A 19,044-nucleotide genomic window follows, 5' to 3' on the forward strand; every position below is an offset into this window, starting at 1 on the left:
TCCATGCCCATCTTCCTCTAACCTATACATGGGACGCCTACCACAGCATGGCTTTTGCCAAGCCGTGCCATGTCCGCACCCGGTATCCGAAATGGCGAACCACAGGCGGCTGAGAAGCGGAACGTGCGAACTTAACTGCTGCGCCACCGGGGGGGGGGGGGGGGCCCCTAAAGTACTTTTCAATATCAATAGGAGAAAAAAGATTCCTACAGGAAGAAAAAAAGGACAAAAAGTCAACCACAAGAACACTTGCTGCTCGCAGCTCTGTTTAGTCCATTCTATCCTCATGGGCTTTCTCAGGGAAGATGCATTCCTGGGTTCCCTTTATCTTTTGACTCTGTCAGTACCCCACCAAAACCTCAAGGAATTTTGATTGGAGGAGAGAAAGCTTGTCCTGGAAGTAAGCGTAACATACTTGCTTTCTTAAAATCCAAATGCAACCTCAAGTGCAGAAATGCCCCAATAAGTAAAATTTCCAAAGAAAACTTTCTAAGTCTGTATAGTTAAACCTATTTTGTTTGTCATTTTATTTGGGGGGGGATGGGGGGGTGGGCGCTAATCCCATTGTGGTTTTTATTTTATATTTTTATGGCTTTTTTTTGGCCTCACAAACATCTTTCAAGCAAATAACTAAAGTCAGTAATTCAAACTCACATGGAGAATTTGTGGGCCCAGGAAACGACACAGGAGTCACCAGGAAAAGTGGACTTCTAGAACGGCCTCGTTTGCTCAGGTTCTCACTCCCCTGTCCCCTGGGAATCTTTCTATAAAGCAGCCCCTTTTTTTTCTGGCATCTTTACTTCTGTCTCCTCTGAGTTCCTCCTCACAGTCTATAAATATCCCCAAGTTCCTCTCATCTTAAAACAAAACAAAACCCAAACCCTCCCCTCAGCTCTGCATTCCCACCCCCTCAACTCCTGTCATTCTGCCCCTTCTCTCTTTCTCCCTCAATCTTTGCCTCCTCAGCAAAACTTCTTGAAGGCGCTGCCTGCACAGCCTCCACTTCCTCCCCACAAGCCAGCTCAGCTCCCTCCCATGCTGCACACCGACCCCATCCCTGCTCTCTCCTTGGGCCAAGGGAGCCCTCTGGTCCAGGGCCTCTAAGCTGGCCTCCCAGCTCACCAACAGGACAGACTGTCTCCTCCCAGGTCCAGCCCCCTGGTTTCAGGCCACACTGCTTTGACTTTTTCCCCCTATAATGCCTGTTTTCCGTTTGTTTTTAGAGTTTATTGACTTTTAGAAGAGGAGGATAAAAAAGTAGAAGAAATAAAGAATTAATAGGAAATATCTTCAACTCAAAATTCATTCATATCTGCCTTAGAACATTCTGTTTTCTGTTAAAAAGATTAAGAAAAATCCTCCAGAAAGACTTCTGCCTTTCCAGTGTCACACTAGACTAGGACATTGTCTCACAAGCCACAGTAGTATCATTTGATGCTGGGGGTAGGGGGAGTACTGACTATGTAGTAATGACCGGTATCCAAACCTCGGACATTTAGACGTTAATTTGTAGAAGATTGGTAAGTAAAAAATGATTTTTGTCCAGTAATATGCAAATGAATTCTGTCCAATATAAATGATAATGCCAAAGGTCTGGTGTCATTGCACTGTGGCCATCAACCAGATTTGCATCGAACTTTGCAATCTGATTTCAGCACTCTTTCATTGACTACACACGGCATCTTCCTTGGAAACTGCGTTTCACCTAGAGTTAAATCCGTCTTTGACACGTATCCACTCTTTGTTAATGTGAATTATATTTTCAACCTTTTAAAAGTTATATTTTGAAAATGGGATTGTGGGGGGAGTCAGCTTTTGCTTAGTGGTCAGGTGAGGCATTGGGAATCAAGTACTTTTTGCAAAATAACGTTCATTGTAAGAGACAGTAAGGGGAGCAGTAACAGTTAAACCCTAAGACCTCCAGGCACTGCTCCGATTGCTCTAGATCCACGAGCTCGTTCACCCCTACCTCTTCTCGAAGGGGAGGGTCATTGAAACCCTTTAGGATGCGACGCAGAGGCCACCGGGCCGAGAACTGCCGCGTCGCGCAGCAGGCGAGCGACAGGGCCGGGGGCTGGCTCGGGTGCGTGCTCCTGACCCCCGCTAGGCTTTCCCTTAAAAACAGCCCCATTGGAGGACGGGGACTCGGGGTATGCGGCGGGCAGAACTTAAACGCACGTGAAAGCTGAACTGGGAGGAGGAGCCCGCCGAGGGCCCAAGCGCAGGGCAGGGGCGCTTAGGGCGCGAGCGCCAGACTTGCGGCTGGAGGCCGACTCCAGTAACCGGGCAACCAGCCCACGACCCCTCCCCGCTCCGGCCCCGCCCCTGAGGCAGGGAGTCAATCAGCTCGCTTACTGCAGATGGACGTCAGATTGGGGGCGGAGCAGCGCCTGCTCAACTCCGCCCCCGCCGCCCGCCTCTTCCTGCAACGCTCCTGCGCAGACCGTCAGCGTGCGGCACCCCTGCCCCTGCCGCCGCCTCGGCTTCTGCGCGTGCGCAGTCGCGGCGCTCCCGTGAGGCAGTGCGAGGCGCGGAGAGCGGCGGCGGGTTCTTGAGGGGGCCCGAGCGGACCTCCCTGAGGTGAACGGCGCCGGGCTCGCGGTGTTGGGCGTCGCGGGGCGTGGGGCTGCAGGAGCGGCGCCGGTCGCCGGGCTGCCTCTTCTTTCCGGGCGCCCCTGGAGACTCCTTTCAGGCCTCGCGAGGAGCTGTCTGCGCGGCGCAGTCGCGGTCCGCAGGGCGCGGGGTCTGGGGCGCCGGCGAGACAGCGGTGGGGGCGGGCAGGTCTCCGGTGGGAGCAGGGGCTCCCGTGGGGCGGGGGCGCGGGCGAGAGCGGGGCCCTGTGGGGCGGGGCGCTGGGCCGCGCGGGCCTGAGGCGCTGTGGGGCTCCGCTGGGCCGGTCGGCTGGCTGGGATTTGCGCAGCTCGTGTAGACGCCGACTCGGTGGTTTTTGTGGATGTATCTTGTTAACGCGCAACCATGTCGTTAAGTGAACCGCACAAAACACAGGCGGAGACCTTGCCCCGAGTGCGTTACGTGTGTCCTCGGTCGTGCGGCTTGTCGCCGTCGCTGAGGTCCGCTCGGCGCCGTCGTCGCGGATTCTTGGGGGGAGCGGTGGTTGAGCAGGGAGAGGGCCGAGATGTTTGTGCTGCTCACGTCGAGGGTGGTGCTTAAACCTTCGCCTCGCTTTCTCCGCTCTAGGCTGGTCGCGTCCGGACGCGCGTTCTTGAGCGAATGGCGGGTGCTGATGGGGTCCCTGAGGTAAACGTTTATTTGTGTTTTCCTGGGAGACGCAGGGCAGAGAGGCTGCTCAGCCACAGGATGGCTTGGACTTGGTTGGATCCATTTATTTTGAAGTAAAAACTGAGCTGTTGCTGTATAAAATATATATTTTAAACCATTTTATCTTTGGGAAAAATAAGATTTTCTTGATAATTAGGTTTTCATGATTGTTGCAGTGTGCTAACTGATACCCTAATTGTTTATTTTGTTATCTTCATCAAACGTTGCAGCTGCAGCTGTCTCTGGGTTAGACGGTTCCCAAATATCATGTGACATTTATTTGTATCATCGTTTTAAAAATATAGTCGCCTTCTTTGTGGTCTAATACTTGTTTTTTTCCTCCCCTAGGAGATCTCATTATAGATTCTAGAAATATTTTTTCTCCTTCTCTCTGGACTTAACATAAAATTAGTTTTGTTTGTATATTTATTTTCTAAATCTTAACACCGTAAACCCATACCAGTTACAGAAAATTTGGGTAAACCATGAGTTGTGGAAAAGAGTTTGTGGACACATTAAAAAAAATTAATTATCCCAAAGCTGATATTCTTAATGGGGAAGATTTTGACTGGTTGTTTGAGACGGCTGAGGATGAATCGTTTTTGAAGTGGTTTTGTGGGAATGTGAATGAACAGAACGTATTGTGTGAAGAAGAATTGGAAGCTTTTAGCGTTCTTCAGCAATCAGGCAAGCCCATCCTAGAGGGGGCAGCATTGGATGAAGTTCTTAAAACCTGTAAAACTTCTGATTTGAAGACACCTATCCTGGATGACAAAGAGCTAGACAAATTAGAGGATGAGATCCAAACTCTGCAGAAATTAAAGAACCTGAAAATTCAGCGACGTAATAAATGCCAGTTGATGGCTTCGGTAACTAGCCACAAATCTCTGAGGTTAAATGCTAGAGAAGCAGCAGCCTCTAAAAAGCTGAAGCAGAGTCAAGGGATTCTTAATGCTGTGAGTACTAAGATCAGTAATGAACTTCACGCTCTTACTGATGGAGTTACAAAATTGATGATGTTCTTCAGACATTCTAATTTGGGTCAAGGGACAAATCCTCTGGTGTTTTTATCTCAGTTGTCCTTGGAAAAATATCTCAGCCAGGAAGAGCAAAGCACAGCAGCATTGACCTTGTATACCAAAAAACAGTTCTTTCAGGGTATACATGAAGTAGTTGAAAGTTCAAATGAAGAAAACTTTCAACTTTTGGATATACAATCACCATCTATTTGTGATAATCAAGAAATCCTTGAGGAGAGACGGCTAGAGATGGCAAGGCTGCAGCTAGCATACATTTGTGCTCAACATCAGTTAATTCACTTGAAAGCAAGTAATTTGAGGATGAAGTCAAGTATAAAGTGGGCAGAGGAGAATCTTCACAGCCGCACTAGCAAGGTAAACATAAGAAATGAGACTGGATTCATATTGTAATTCTTAGTAATGGAGGATGCAATATTGAGATTAAAGAACTTTAGAAAGGGATATAATAAGTAATTACATTGCTTGTTTTCTGTTTGTTCAGTGCTTAGCTGTGATGTGTTTCATGAAAACAGATCCTCGTGTAAGTGGAGGGCAGATATAATGATTGTAACCTCAACCACATTATCTAGCTAATTTTAAACAGAAATACTTTCACATTCTGAATTTGAAATTTATGTTGGTTCAGATATAGATGACACTGAAATTTCCTTTTTAATGATGTGTGGGTAAAGAGCCTCATTGCTGTGTTATGGGTATTCTGCCTTGTTTGCTCTGGCCAGAGCATGGTGCTAAGGAAGTCAGAGATCCAGTTCAGAAACCTGATTCTTTGTTGAGAATGTATAAGATGTATTGCAGAATATCCATCTGCGCTCTGGGAAAGCTTGTTTCTTGGTAACTGAACTGCTAGATAGTTGAGTAAAAATACAGCTTTTCTGAAACTGAATACCAGCACCAAGTTAGTTACTGTAACTGACATGAACCTCATAAGTGTGTGAAGAAGTCCTGTCATTGCTTAGAAGTGCTAAAATCAGCTACTGAGATAACTTTAAGAAAAACTTAAATAGCGTACATTTGCATTCAGTGAGTAGTGTGCTAATAATTTTTTTTGAGTAAGACAAGCATGATAAAATCTCTGTTTTGGTAGCCTTTACTGTATATATCTTGTACTAATAGCATTAAAATTTAGCACTTCACACTGTCTTTACCCTTGGCTCAGTCTACACTTTTCCTTTTTAAACTGAGGTTTTGGCTTTTGCTAATATGAAGTTGGTTTTTATTAGTGAGCATATTATCTGATAATCTAAAATGGAAAGTGAAAATAATTTTATACAGGAGGTTGAAATGTGATTGCTTTCTTTGTGTAGGCTCTTGGCAAAGATAATTTGGATGCTGAAGTTTCTAGTTTGAAAAGTGAGATTCTGAAACTTGAAGAACAAATTGCTCGTATAAAAGACAAAAGTTTGCCTGCTGTGGTAAAAGAGAATGCCCAGTTATTGAATATGCCAGTTGTAAAGGGAGATTTTGATCTGCAGATTGCTAAGCAAGACTATTATACAGCAAGACAAGAGTTAGTTTTAAATCAGTTGATAAAACAAAAGGCATCATTTGAACTTCTCCAGTTATCATATGAAATTGAATTAAGAAAGCATTGGGACGTATATCGTCAACTTGAAAATTTGGTTCAAGAACTTAGTCAAAGCAATATGATGCTCCACCAGCGATTAGAAATGCTAACAGACCCATCAATATCTCAGCAGAAAAATCCAAGGAATACCATTGATACCAAGGATTCTTCTTCTCATAGGTATGCTTCATTGTTTCTTTAGTGAGTATTTTTCCTTTTGTATTTTGTAAAATACAAGAGACGAGTTTGAACTAAAATTGTGGAAGTTTAAAGAAAATCTTTGCACTCCAATTTTGGCCTTTCTGTTCTTCCACTTTTCTTTTACATGCCTCTTTTTTCCTTTTTAATTTCTTGCACTCTTTTCCATTCACGTTAAATCTGGAAGTAGCTACTTTAGATCTGAGGATGGGTCAGAGGAATGAATATACACAAGGTCTTATTCACCTTTAGGCAGCATTTTACAGGATTTTACATTTGTGGTAGGAGTTTACAGCCGAAAGTTTGAATACAGCTTGGTGTGTAGTAGCTAGGTATTGCTGGGCAGAGAATTGACTGCATTTGGAGAAGGTGGCAATAGAGAGGAGAGGAGAATTCATTTCAGTGTTTAGTCGGGTGAATGAATGAGAATGAATGCTAGCTCCCAACCTTTTCTGGATGTCTAAGCAATTGATGGTATGGGGATACTGAAATGACAGGGCTAAAGTAGTCAAAAGCCTCAAAAATCTGGATCCTACTCATGGTTTTCCTCTAGGACTAGAGGAAAATCATCTAATCCTTTTATTATTAATGAAATGAGGGGCATGGATAGGGCTGCCTCATTGCACAGTTTCAGAGGGTTGCATTGACATCAGGATCTATGTGAATGGTGCCCCCTGGAATTGTGTAGTCACATCCCACAAGAACGAAATTGGCAGCCTTGGGCTTGAACCAGTTTTATGAAATCTGTTGCAACTTGTCCATGTAATTAAAACAATATAAATATATATACTTTTGAATTATAAGAAAAAGAGTAGACCCTTTTTGTCAGGTATGTGTAGAAGGTGCTGCCTCACATTTTTCCATTTGCCATGTAGGATTTTTCTGTCATTAATATTTGAAGTATTAAAGTGGCCTCATCGCTCATCATGAGTTTAATTTATCAACCAAATATGGACAAGACTGGAGTAGCAAGTTTACTGTTACTATTTATGTAGCTCTTTATTGTTTAGTTTTTTTACATTTTACATTGTTTATATTTTCAATTTTTTTCTTTTAAATCTACCACACTCCTTTAAAATAGGTGGGTTATTAAGATGTGGAAATTAAATTTCAGAGGTTAATAACCTAGGTTTCACCTAACAGCCAGAATTCAGACCTGGGTCTTCTGTTTCAAGTTCATTTCTGTTTCTACTACATCATAGTTGTATTCTGTGAAAGAAGTGTTTTCTTGGGAGATACCTTTGAAATGTACTTTGTTTGAAGTAGGCTAATGGCAGTTAAAGTAAAAAACAATTTTGTAACTAAAACTTGGGAGATGGGAAAACTGGAAATTCAAAAATAGTTAGAATATGTATTTCTGTAATGAGATAGTATTTTGGTTGGAATGTTTCCAGTTGCTTGATTTAGCAGCTGACAGATTAATAGTTTTAAGTTTTTAGCTATCCTCAAAGATGCCCCAATACAGTGGATTGTAATTTTGAAAACTGTACTGACTTGAGAATTTTTTCCTATAATTTTTACTTTCACGTTTTAGGCTTTATCAACTTTTAGAAGGAGAGAATAAGAAAAAAGAATTGTTTATAACCCATGAAAACCTGGAGGAAGTGGCTGAGAAATTAAAACAGGATGTTTCTTTAGTACAAGATCAGTTGGCAGTATCTGCTCAAGAACATTCTTTCTTTCTGTCCAAACTGAATAATGATGTGGACATGCTTTGTGATGCTTTGTATCAAGGAGGAAATCAGCTTTTGCTTACTGATCAGGTGGGTGCTTGCCATAGTAATTAAAAATGCTTTTAAAAATGTTCCTTGTAAAAGATATTAAAGAAAATGTTAACATGAGAAAATATTGCCCCAAATCCTATTGCTCTAATATAGAATTTATTTTTTTATATCTTGTAGTTTTTGTTCACATATATTTCTCAGGTAGTTTTGATCAGTGTACATGAAATTTTAAAAATTTATGAACTATTTCAGACTAAAAGGGTATGTAATGTTTATGCTAAGAATTTTTAAAAAATAATAAAACCACCACTTAATTTTTTTCACCTATCTTAGCAAATAGAGGATTGCCCTTCTGTCTTTAAAATCCTTAAAACGGGCTGGCCCCGTGGCACAGTGGTTAAGTACGCATGTTCCACTTCGGCGGGCCGGAGTTCACTGCCTCGGATCCTGGGTGAGGACATGGCACTGCTTATCAAGCCACGCTGTGATAGGCATTCCACATATAAAGTAGAAGAAGTTGGGCATAGATGTTAGCTCGGGGCCAGTCTTCCTCAGCAGAAAGGGGAGGATTGGCAGCAGATATTAGCTCAGGGCTAATCTTCCTAAAAAAAATCCTTAAAATCCTCTGTATACACTTAGTGATAGCATGCCCCTCCTAATAGCATTCCCCTCCCGTCTTCAAGGGCTAACTACTATGTTTAATTTTATAATTTGCTTGCTTTTATTTATAATTCTATTACACATATCTATTTCTAGACTGTATATTGTTTAGTTTTGTATGTTTTAGAACTTTATATACATGGTGTTATATTGGATATATTCTTTTGTAACTTCTTAATATTTTGATATTGAGATTCATCCGTGTTGATATATGTAAAGCTGTAACTCATTCTTAGTTTTCTCTTTTATATAGTTAGTATTCCATTATATGAAATTCCACATTTTAATAATCTGTTCTGTTGACAATATTTAGGTTATTTCCAGCATTTGCTATTGTAATCATACTGCTGTGGATAGTCTTGTTGCATGTCTCATAGTTGGGCATGCACATGTATGCGCACACACTCTCAGGCTTGGAATTGCTGGATCACAGCTTCAATTTTGCATGGTATATCAAATTGTTTTTCAGAGTGGTTATATCATATACCAGCAGTGTCTAAGAGATGCTATCTATCCACTTCCTTTTCATCACAAAGCATTGTCTGATTTATAAGTTTCTCTTAATCTATCGATGTAAAATAGCATTTCATTGGGGCTTTAATTTGCATTTCTCTCATCTATTAGATAATTGTGTAAAAAGCTCCTGTGATGGTGAATTTGAAAATTTCTCCTTGTAGTTCTATCAGTTTTTTATGTTTGAGTCTATTTTATGAGTTGTATCCAAGTTTAAAATTGCAGTGAATTATTATCCTGGTGCATTTAAATTGCAGTGAATTGAACCATTTGGCATTACATAATGACCCTCTCTATTCCTATTATGCTTTTTGTCTTAATATTCTTTTGTCTGATATTAATATTTCTATATCATCTTTCTTTTGGTTAGTATTTGCAAGGTATATGCTTTTTACCTTTACTTATGTATCTTTTTTTATTTTTTATTTTTTTATTTTTTATTTTTTTAAAAAGATTTTATTTTTTCCTTTTTCTCCCAAAAGCCCCCCGGTACATAGTTGTGTATTCTTTGTTGTGGGTTCTTCTAGTTGTGGCATGTGGGACGCTGCCTCAGCGTGGTCTGATGAGCAGTGCCATGTCCGCGCCCAGGATTCCAACTAACGAAACACTGGGCCGCCTGCAGGGGAGTGCGCGAACTTAACCACTCGGCCACGGGGCCAGCCCCGACTTATGTATCTTTTTTAATTCTTTTTACTTAGCATTATGAAATAAACATTTTTACTCTAAATAATTTTCTTAATTTTTAATGTTACAGTATATTTTTCATTTATTTGGTTGGTTTTTTTTGAGGAAGATTAGCCCTGAGCTAACTGCTGCCAGACCTCCTCTTTTTGTTGAAGAAGACTGGCCCTGAGCTAACACCATGCCCATCTTCCTCCACTTTGTATGTGGGACGCCTACCACAGCATGGCGGTTGCCAAGACGTGCCATGTCCGCACCCGGGATGTGAACTGGCGAACCCCAGGCCGCTGAGAAGCGGAACATGCGAACTTAATCACTGTGCCACCAGGCCGGCCCCTAATGTTACAGTGTATTAATTTAATTACTGTCATAATTTATGTAACCAGTCCACCATTGTTGGATATTTTGATAGTCTTCATTTTTTTCTTTTGTTTGTTCTTGAAAAACATCATGTATATCTTGCTTCTATAGCTTATTTTCATTGGATACTTTCATTTGGATGAATTCGTGAAAGTAGGATTATTGGATTCCTTGGGTATACACATTTTTTAGGGGGGCCTTTGATACTGCCATATTGCTTTTGAAAGGAGTCATACATGTTTACAATGCTACAGCACTATTTAAATGTCTACTAGACACCTCTGATCATATGTTACATCGTCATTTTATGAATTGCTAAGAAAGAAAAAACTTTCAGCTAAACTGACAGAATACTTTTTTATTTAGAATTTTTATTTCATATTTATTAGAAGTTATATTGCTTATTAGAAGATAATTTTAGGGGTAGGTAGACATAGATTTTGAATATATATTAAAAAGAAAAACATAAAATGGTTAGGCTATTTCTGAAGTTTCACACTGTGTCCAATTCTTTATTATTTGACTCAAAGTTGTTGTCTGTGTTTTTCCACACTGTACATCAAGAATGTTGGTGATATAAAAAAAATTAATAACCCAGTTAAAAAATGGGCTAAAGACTTGAATAGACATTTCTCCAAAGAAGACATACCAATGGCCAACAGGTATATGAATAGTTGCTCAATGTCACTAATTATTAGGGAAATGCAAATCAAAGCCACAGTGAGATACATCATCTTACACCTGTTAGAATGGCTATTTTCAAAAAAACAAAGACAGCAAGTGTCGATGAGGATGTGGAGAAATTAGAACTCTTGTGCACTGTTGGTGGGAATGAAAACTGGTGCAGCTGCTGTGGAAAACAGTATGAAGGTTCCTCAAAAAATTAAAAAGTAGAACTACCATGTGATCCAGTAATCCCACTTCTGGATATTTAAATAAAAGAAATCAGGATCTCAAAGAAATATTAGCACTCCCACATACATTGCAGCACTACTCATGATAGCCAAGATGTGGAAACAACGTAAATGTCCATCAGTGGAGGAATGGATAAAGAAAATGTAGTATATGCATACAATGGAATATTATTCAGCTTAAAAAAAAAAGAAATCCTGAAATATAGGAAACTATAGAAAACATGGATGAACCTTGAGGAAATTATGCTAAGTGAAATAAGCCAGTCACTAGGACAAATAATGCATGATTCCGCTTATGTGAAATATTTTAGTCAGACTTGTAGAGCAGAGACTAGAATGGTTGTTCCCATGAACTGGGGAGGGAGAAATGGGGAGTTGTTAACAGGTATAAAGTGTCAGTTATGCATGATGAATAAGTTCTAGAGATCTGCTGTGCAATATTGTGCCTGTAGTCAATAATCCTGTATTGTACTCTTAAAAATCTGTTAGGATGGGAGATCACATGTTAAATGTTCTTACTACAATAAAAGAAAACTCTTTTTAAATGTTGGCGATAAAGCATTTCTAATGAGTGTCTGGTCAATAACGATCACATGATGCTCTTGATTATAAAATGCATATTGATTTCAGATATGTTAAAATGTGAAAGATTGCGTCTTTGAATCACTAAAATATGAAGGTTTCACTATAATCTTTTTTTTTCCCAAAGATTTTATTTTATTCCTTTTTTCCCCAAAGCCCCCTGGTACGTAGTTGTATATTCTTAGTTGTGGGTCCTTCTAGTTGTGGCATGTGGGACGCTGCCTCAGCGTGGTTCGATGAGAAGTGCCATGTCCGCACCCAGGATTCGAACCGATGAAACACTGGGCCGCCTGCAGCGGAGCGTGCGAACTTAACCACTTGGCCACGGGGCCAGCCCCACTATAATCTTATTAGATATCATTATTTAATGTTTTTCCCTAGCCATGAGGTATAAAATCCCATCCATGTCAGTTTTTTTTTTGGTGAGGAAGTTTGGCCCTGAGCTAGCATCTATTGCCAATCTTCCTCTTTTTGCTTGAGGAAGTTTGGCCCTGAGCTAGCATCTATTGCCAATCTTCCTCTTTTTGCTTGAGGAAGATTGTCCCTGAGCTAACATCTGTGCCAGTCTATCCTCTGTTTTGTATGTGGAGTCACTGCCACAGCATGGCTTGATGAGTGGTGTGTAGGTCCGCACCCAGGATCCGAACCCATGAACCCTGGGCTGCCGAAGCAGAGCATGCGAACTTAACCACTATGCTGTTGGGCCAGCCCCTGCGTATCAATTTTAACTTGTATTTTTATTATTAATGAAGTTGAACATTTTTAAATATCTACATGAGTAGTATTTTAGCAACTGTTAAGATCTTCAGTATGGAAATTAAAGGTGAGATTGTTGTTTCTCATTATATTCAAGTTTACCAAGTTTTTCCTCAAAGAGAGATCACTTAATGTAGATATTAGTGGATTTTTTTTTTAAAGATTTTATTTTTTCCTTTTTCTCCCCAAAGCCCCCCGGTACATAGTTGTATATTCTTCATTGTGGGTTCTTCTAGTTGTGGTATGTGGGACACTGCCTCAGCGTGGTTTGATGAGCAGTGCCATGTCCGTGCCCAGGATTTGAACCAACAGAACACTGGGCCGCCTGCAGTGGAGCGCGCGAACTTAACCACTCGGCCACGGGTCCAGCCCCCTATTAGTGGATTTTTTTAAAAATGTAGTTTAAGAAGTACTGCTCCCTGGAACTGGCATTTATGACACATGTTAAACTGACATTCTTGAATTTGTACATTAGAATCACCGGAGCCTGTTGAAATATAGCTTCCTGGCCCTGTTACAGAGTTTGAGTAATTTAGTGTGGAGTGAGATACAGGAATTTATATTCATAATGAGCATCCTAGGTATTTACCATGCTCATGGACCACACTGAGAAGCTGTGGAAGGTTGAGGTAGTTAAAGCTACAGATTTTCTGAGAACCTTTTTGATAATACTGGCTGAAAATTTATAGGAGTAGAGTATGTGATAAGAAAGCCATGGAAACTTGTTAATAAACTACTTTTAATGTTAGGAAGTAAGGAATTTCAATTTAAGTGTGAAAGGTTCAGTATGTCTAGGTTCTTGAACAGGAGAATTACATGATAAGTCAAGATTGTTGAATGTCATGTGTAATTTTATCTTCTATAACAATGTGAAAAAGAAAAATGAGGATCTTTGTTGAGGTAATTCTTTTTTATTGGTAATTGCTTCATTTTAAGGCTTTCTCAGTACTGCCTATGTCTAGAGTAAACAAAGATTAGGGTAAAACAAAGTTTGATTGATTAAGCAGAATGTAAGTTCCATGAAGGAGATAGTGTGTGTTCTTGTATTTGTAGTCTCTGAAACAGCGCTTGGCACATGGTAGGCATTTAGTAATATTTGTTGAATGTATGAATATGCACAACAATTTACATATCAGGTACTCTTCAGTTTGCTTTGAGTCACGTAAAATTGCCTATCAGAAGTTGTTGGAATTGATGTTATGTGGAATTTATATTAAACCTACTATGAATTAATTGAGATTCATTTATTGTTAGAATTGTGGGAATAATTTTTAAATCATTTAGATTCTTTCCCTGTAAATTACACTTTAAATTATAATTGGTGTTGCAAATAGAGCTCTTGCATTAAAAGCATTTTTATTTTCTTTTTAGGAGTTAATGGAGCAGTTTCATCAAGTTGAATCTCAACTGAATAAGCTAAATCATCTCCTTACTGATATTCTTACTGATGTGAAGACAAAAAGAAAAATTTTGGCATCTAATAAATTGCATCAAATGGAAAGAGAATTATATGTTTATTTTTTAAAAGATGAAGATTATCTGAAAGATATCGTGGAGAATTTAGAAAACCAATCAAAGATTAAGGCTGTTGGTCTCCAAGATTGAAAATTACTAAAAACTGAGTCCTTACCACATATGCTATATTTTAATGTTTTATGTATTAAGAGAATAAACACTACTAAAATTTTAAGTTTGAAGTCAATGGAACATTTCATTTAATGAATTGAAGTATTATATCAATTTGTGGGTTTCCTTATATAATGTTCATAGTGCTAGTGCTTTTTATGACTTGAACATTTGCCTGGTGATACTTAATCCTGGTGACTTCTTACTTACAGGGAAAAAGCATTATTAAATAATGCAGACATTTTTAAATAAAGTTAGTTATATCTCTCTTTTACTATTTTTTTTGAAATAAATTTTCTCCTGTTAAATATTTTGAAAATTTGTGGAACTGTGAATTGACATGTTAGTATATGGATAGCCAAGTCTCCTCTTATTTGACTAAAGTAAAATTCTGTGACTCAGACTATTCCCCCATAATTCCTTGCTATAGACAGACTCCTTTAATGTTCCTACTTACATCACAAGAAACGTCAAGTCTCCACTGGCCATTGTTCACTTTAGAAGCTGGGTCCTGGGGACTCAAAATTTCTTCAAAACAGATCTCAACGTGCTTGACTTCATTGTAACTCATACATCATGAATGGCTTTTAATGAAATTTCAAAATTCCATAGAAATGGTTGCTCAAAGGATTTATAATGCTCATTTAGTCAGTTTCTTTGGAGTAAAAATGCTTAAGTGTTAGATTGTATTAGTTGGGATACAAATGTAGTATTTGGACAATTAGAAGTTATTTTAAGACTTGGTATAAAATAATTTGAAGTACCTCAACAGTTATTTACATCAAATGCTTCTTGAGTGCTTGACTTCTACATGGGCTATGTTAGATACCATGTAAGCTTTATAGAGAAAAGAGAAGATATAGATATTACCTTCAAGAATATTCCTGCTCCAAGAATATAGAATGCCAGTGTAAAAACTATACATTTTAGGTGGTCTTTATGGGATTTTTTAGCTATAGCCATCAGAAAATGGGTATGCTTAGGTGACAGCTGAGAGCTGATAATTTTTGTAATCCATTGAGCAAAAATGTTTTGCCGATTATTGTACATGTACATTATTTAAAAAATGTTTATTAACTAGGTCTTAATATGCTTGAAAAATTGGTAGCAATAAATTTTGTTTAAGATTTTGATATTAGCTCCTCATGGGTGACTGATTTTCCTGTTCTACCTTGGGATAGAGAATTTACGTAAAGTTTTTCTTTTCTCCAGTAACGTGGAAAAATATGTCACCTGGTTTCCTGGCTCACAGAACCACAAATTCTGTTTAGATTAGTGCCAAAGATGTTAGATGTATAACCAGCTACTTGATTTGTACTATCCCTTCCAGACCTTCACCCACTCAGCCCAGAGGGTCAGTATAGCTGAGTAGTAAAAGTGAAAGAATGTCAGATTGTGTCTGCCATAATTACCCAGTCAGTGAAACATTTTTACGTTATTAGATTTGTATATTTGAAGATTATATTTGTTTCAAACCTCAGGAAGTATTTGAGTAGGTTGCTTGCTTCAAAATGGGTTAACTAGAAAATACGTGCTTTACTTTGTTACCTGTTTACTGTAATACCCCGATTGAGCCTCTAACCGCTTTTGATTTTTGCTATCCTACCTGTTTTATGGGGACGACTGATACCTATTTCATGTGGTGGTTAATATAGTAGTTTTTATGAAAGTCTCAGTACATAAAATTTTTCAAATAACTTAATCATTTCTTATTTTAAACTTACAAAATTAATATATGGGTGTTTATCTTATGTTTAGGATTTTATGAAAATGGAAAATTATGAGGCATTTGTAGGCTTTGATCTCTCTAAGATACCACTCTCCACTGTTGCTCAGAAGATTATGTCTGCTATGCATTCAGGTGATTTAGTGGAGTCTAAGAATTGGAGAGAGAGTGAAAAGAGTGAGTAATTTTTAAGAACTTTTCTATCTTTTGTTACCTCAAATGTTCATTATTTATTTATTTATTTTGAGGCAGATGCGCCCTGAGCTAGCATCTGCTGCCAATCCTCCTCTTTTTGCTGAGGAAGACTGGCCCTGAGCTAACATCCATGCCCATCTTCCTCTACTTTACTTGTGGGACGCCTGCCACAACATGGCTTGCCAAGCAGTGCCATGTCTGCACCCGGGATGCGAACCAATGAACCCCAGGCCACCAAAACGGAACGCATGCACTTAACTGCTGTGCCACCGGGCCGGCCCCTCAAATGTTAATTATTCTTAAGACTAAGGTTTGACAGGCTGGCCTGGTGGTGCAGTGGTTAAGTTTGCATGCTCTGCTTCCATGGCCTGGGGTTTGCAGGTTCGGCTCCCAGGCACGGACCTAGGACCCCTTGTCAAGTCACACTGTGGTGGCATCTCACATAAAATAGAGGAAGATTGGCACAGATATTAGTTCAGGGCCAGTCTTCCTCACATACACACAAAAAAGACTGTTTGGAAATGAAATGTAGCAAAATTATTCTATAGAACTTTATATTGTGTAGGGAAGTTCCTGCCTCTGAATGATTGGAGCCCATCTTCTCCTCACTTTACACCATTCAATGATGACTGAGTTTCTGCTCACCAAATTTCATTTTCTCTTAGCTCTTACCGCTTTAAAAATGTAACACTCTCTTCCTCATTCCAGGAATTTCTGTCATACATTCCCTTAGAATCTGGATGAGCTATTTAAGTCACCTCAAAAGAGATGGGCTCTTTCACAGTGCCTCTTGCCTCAACCTTAGCTCTTGAGTCGTTGAACCTGGACATAGTATTTGCTTATTGTGTGTTGTCGACAAGAGAAGTGTTTTTGACAGTATGTGTGTTATACTGCCATAGAAACATGAACTCTTAGGTGTTAAAGATCAGTAGATCTGTGTGTATATGTTTATGACCTGGTCTAACAGAAAAAGCAGTGACACATCCTCACAACTGTGGCTGAAGTGTTTGGAACACCAATTTTTTTTTGGCTAACAAAGCAGTTTTTATTTTAGATTTCTAAGTCTGGGTGAATAATTTGTTGTTTGTTTCTTTTCTACAGAGTAAGTTATAAGTGAGTGAGATGTAACTCAGTAATTATATTGAGATGAAATAATTGAGAGTATTGACAAATTGTGCAAAAGCTGTTATAAATGCAGTTACTTGATTAAGAGATAGTACTACTTAATATTTTGATCTATTCATATTCAGGCATCTTTTGCATGTGTGCATCTTTACTGTAGAAGTCAGTCAGGAACTGGTATGGATTTTTGGATGTGGACCACGTACATAGCAATTAATAGTATTTTAGGGGGAATGGTGGTGGGGGGGAATAGTGAAGAAAGGTAAATATTTAAACATCAGAGAGCTTTTTCCTTATTCTGTGTACTTGCTTTCTAAAATAAAAGAGCAGTGTGCACTTGACAGAGGTGGAAATATACTTCCCTTCAAAAACTGATAAGAATAGTGAAATACTTCTGATAGGTATAATGTGAGTCTCTGTTGAGAAAAACTTATGGCTGTCAGCCCATCTCCTGAACTCTCTTGTCATGCTCCTAGATACCCTGTAAAAATCCTAGTTTACATAAATTTATTGAGGAGATAATGGAAAAAGATAAGGTATTACTTTTCTGTCATGTGTTCTTGGATTTGGAAAAGTAGTGGACTTCTCGTAAGAATTTTGTGTTATCTATTGCTGCGTGACCCTGTTACCATAAACTTGGTGACTTAACACACATTTGTTATCTTACAGTTTCTGTGGCTCAGGAGCCCAGGCACAGCTTAGTTGGCTCCTCTGCCGGGCTGTAGTGCAGGTGTCACTTAGGGCTGAAATCTCATCTGAGGCTCGAATGGGGGAGCATTCATTCCAAGCTCGCATGGTTGTTAGCAGAATGCAGTTCCTTGCAGGCTCTTGGACTGAAGGCCTCAGTTTCTCGCTGACTGTTAAGCCACTCTCAGTTCCTTTCCATGTAGTTCCCTTCATAGACAGCTTGCTTTTGCAAAGCCAGCAAGAGAGTGTCCCTAGCAAGACTGACATAGTCTTAGGTAATCACAAACATCCTGTCACCTTTGCTGTGTTCCATTGGTTAGAAGTGAGTCAGTAGGTCCCATCCACACTCAAGAAGAGGGAGTTACACAGGGTGTGAATACTAGGAGGTGGGGTCGTGAGACTGTCTTAGAGTCTGTCTACTACAGTGTTTCACCAGTTTTATTCTTACTTCATTTGAATCTGAATTAAAGTGTTGGTGGATTATTGATGAGTGATGCTGGACCTAAGACCTAATTGATTCCTGGACTCTTGTCATATGCTGAGCTGTTATTATGTCAAATTCTTATTTCTTGATAAGTAAAATATTATAAATTATTGTTTCATTTCTGAAAGCCCATTTAATACCAAATGTCAAAAATTGAACTCAGAAATCAGTGGAAATAAATTACAAATATTTGCTTTTACAAACACTTATTAGGTAAAATCAGACAATGTTAAATGTCACTTTGGGGTCTAATTTTCTGATCTGCTAGACTGACTGAGCTATCTCGATATAGAAATCTAAGGATGGGACTGTGTATATCTTTGTGCAGCAAGATCAATCTTTACTTAAAAACCCTTTGCTGTGAAAAAACAGAAGCTGCAAAAACTTAAAATACAACTTAATGAATTAATATAAAGAGGACATCTATGTAACTACCACTTAAATTGCCAACACCTCAAAATTTCCTTCTTAATTAAAGCCTTCTCCCTGCTCAAAGGTATCCTGACTTTTTGTGTCAGCCACTTCCCACTTTCTAATCATGGGCATTTCGTGTGTTCCAAAGGCGTTTTGGGCAGAGATGATTTGTCCGCCACACCAGGGTCTGTCCTTCCCTTCTGAGGCACACGATCAGACTACATGGCTCAGTCTCTGCAGTTAGGTGTGACCAAGTGACGGGTTCCCGGTAGTGGGTTGTGCTGTCAGGTGGTGTGTGCCATTTCCTGGGTAGACCCAAAGACTCCAACTCGCTACCTAGCTGGCCTCTTTTCTTCCCTCCACTTGGAACCTGAAATGATTCCTTTCCTACCCTGCAAATGATAACAGCGTCCTAGAGGATTGTGGAACACCATGCCAGAAGGAACCTGGGTCCCAGAGTGACTTCATGAAACTAATGCACCACCAGCTGAGACCACTCGCCTCAGAACATGAGAAAGA

The 19,044-nt window shown here is 39.5% G+C and overlaps 2 protein-coding genes across 13 annotated transcripts in view; both read left to right on the forward strand.

The window, feature by feature from the left end:
* Nucleotides 1–2,425: 2,425 nt before the first annotated feature.
* HAUS3 (HAUS augmin like complex subunit 3) lies at nucleotides 2,426–14,216 on the forward strand. Of its 3 annotated transcripts, XM_023638504.2 has the most exons (6): nucleotides 2,426–2,580; nucleotides 3,199–3,258; nucleotides 3,628–4,673; nucleotides 5,624–6,063; nucleotides 7,616–7,844; nucleotides 13,643–14,216. In XM_023638504.2, exons 3-6 carry the CDS (start codon nucleotides 3,765–3,767, stop codon nucleotides 13,874–13,876), a joined length of 1,812 nt encoding a protein of 603 aa, XP_023494272.2. In that variant the 5' UTR covers nucleotides 2,426–2,580; nucleotides 3,199–3,258; nucleotides 3,628–3,764; the 3' UTR covers nucleotides 13,877–14,216. The 3 variants fall into 3 exon arrangements, with proteins under 3 accessions (XP_023494272.2, XP_070120157.1, XP_001489161.2); XM_070264056.1 differs by lacking the exon at nucleotides 3,199–3,258 and having other exon boundaries at nucleotides 2,491–2,580; XM_001489111.7 differs by lacking the exon at nucleotides 2,426–2,580 and having other exon boundaries at nucleotides 3,252–4,673.
* The window catches only part of POLN (DNA polymerase nu), a 174,943-nt gene continuing 158,395 nt past the window's right edge, over nucleotides 2,497–19,044 (forward strand). For 9 of the 10 annotated variants that reach the window (XR_011437649.1, XR_011437648.1, XR_011437650.1 and 6 more), the window contains exons 1-3: nucleotides 2,504–2,580; nucleotides 3,199–3,258; nucleotides 15,656–15,800. Coding sequence is in view for 7 of the 10 variants with exons in the window: in XM_070264051.1 (XP_070120152.1) it covers nucleotides 3,232–3,258; nucleotides 15,656–15,800 (172 nt within the window). In the remaining 3 variants the exon portion in view is untranslated. Of the gene's footprint in view, nucleotides 2,581–3,198; nucleotides 3,259–15,655; nucleotides 15,801–19,044 lie in introns of all 10 variants that reach the window. The other variant, XM_001489088.7, reaches the window with a different exon arrangement.

Source organism: Equus caballus, chromosome 3 (assembly GCF_041296265.1).
Source record: "Equus caballus isolate H_3958 breed thoroughbred chromosome 3, TB-T2T, whole genome shotgun sequence".
In the NCBI taxonomy this organism is placed as follows: Eukaryota; Metazoa; Chordata; class Mammalia; order Perissodactyla; family Equidae; genus Equus; species Equus caballus.

Excerpts from the sequence above, each read along its gene's own strand:
- HAUS3 (XM_023638504.2), top strand. The coding sequence starts at position 3,765 with ATGAGTTGTGGAAAAGAGTTTGTGGACACATTAAAAAAAATTAATTAT. Across the intron at positions 6,064-7,615 it reads AAGGATTCTTCTTCTCATAG|GCTTTATCAACTTTTAGAAG; the intron begins GTATGCTTCATT and ends TTCACGTTTTAG. Across the intron at positions 7,845-13,642 it reads AGCTTTTGCTTACTGATCAG|GAGTTAATGGAGCAGTTTCA; the intron begins GTGGGTGCTTGC and ends TTTTCTTTTTAG.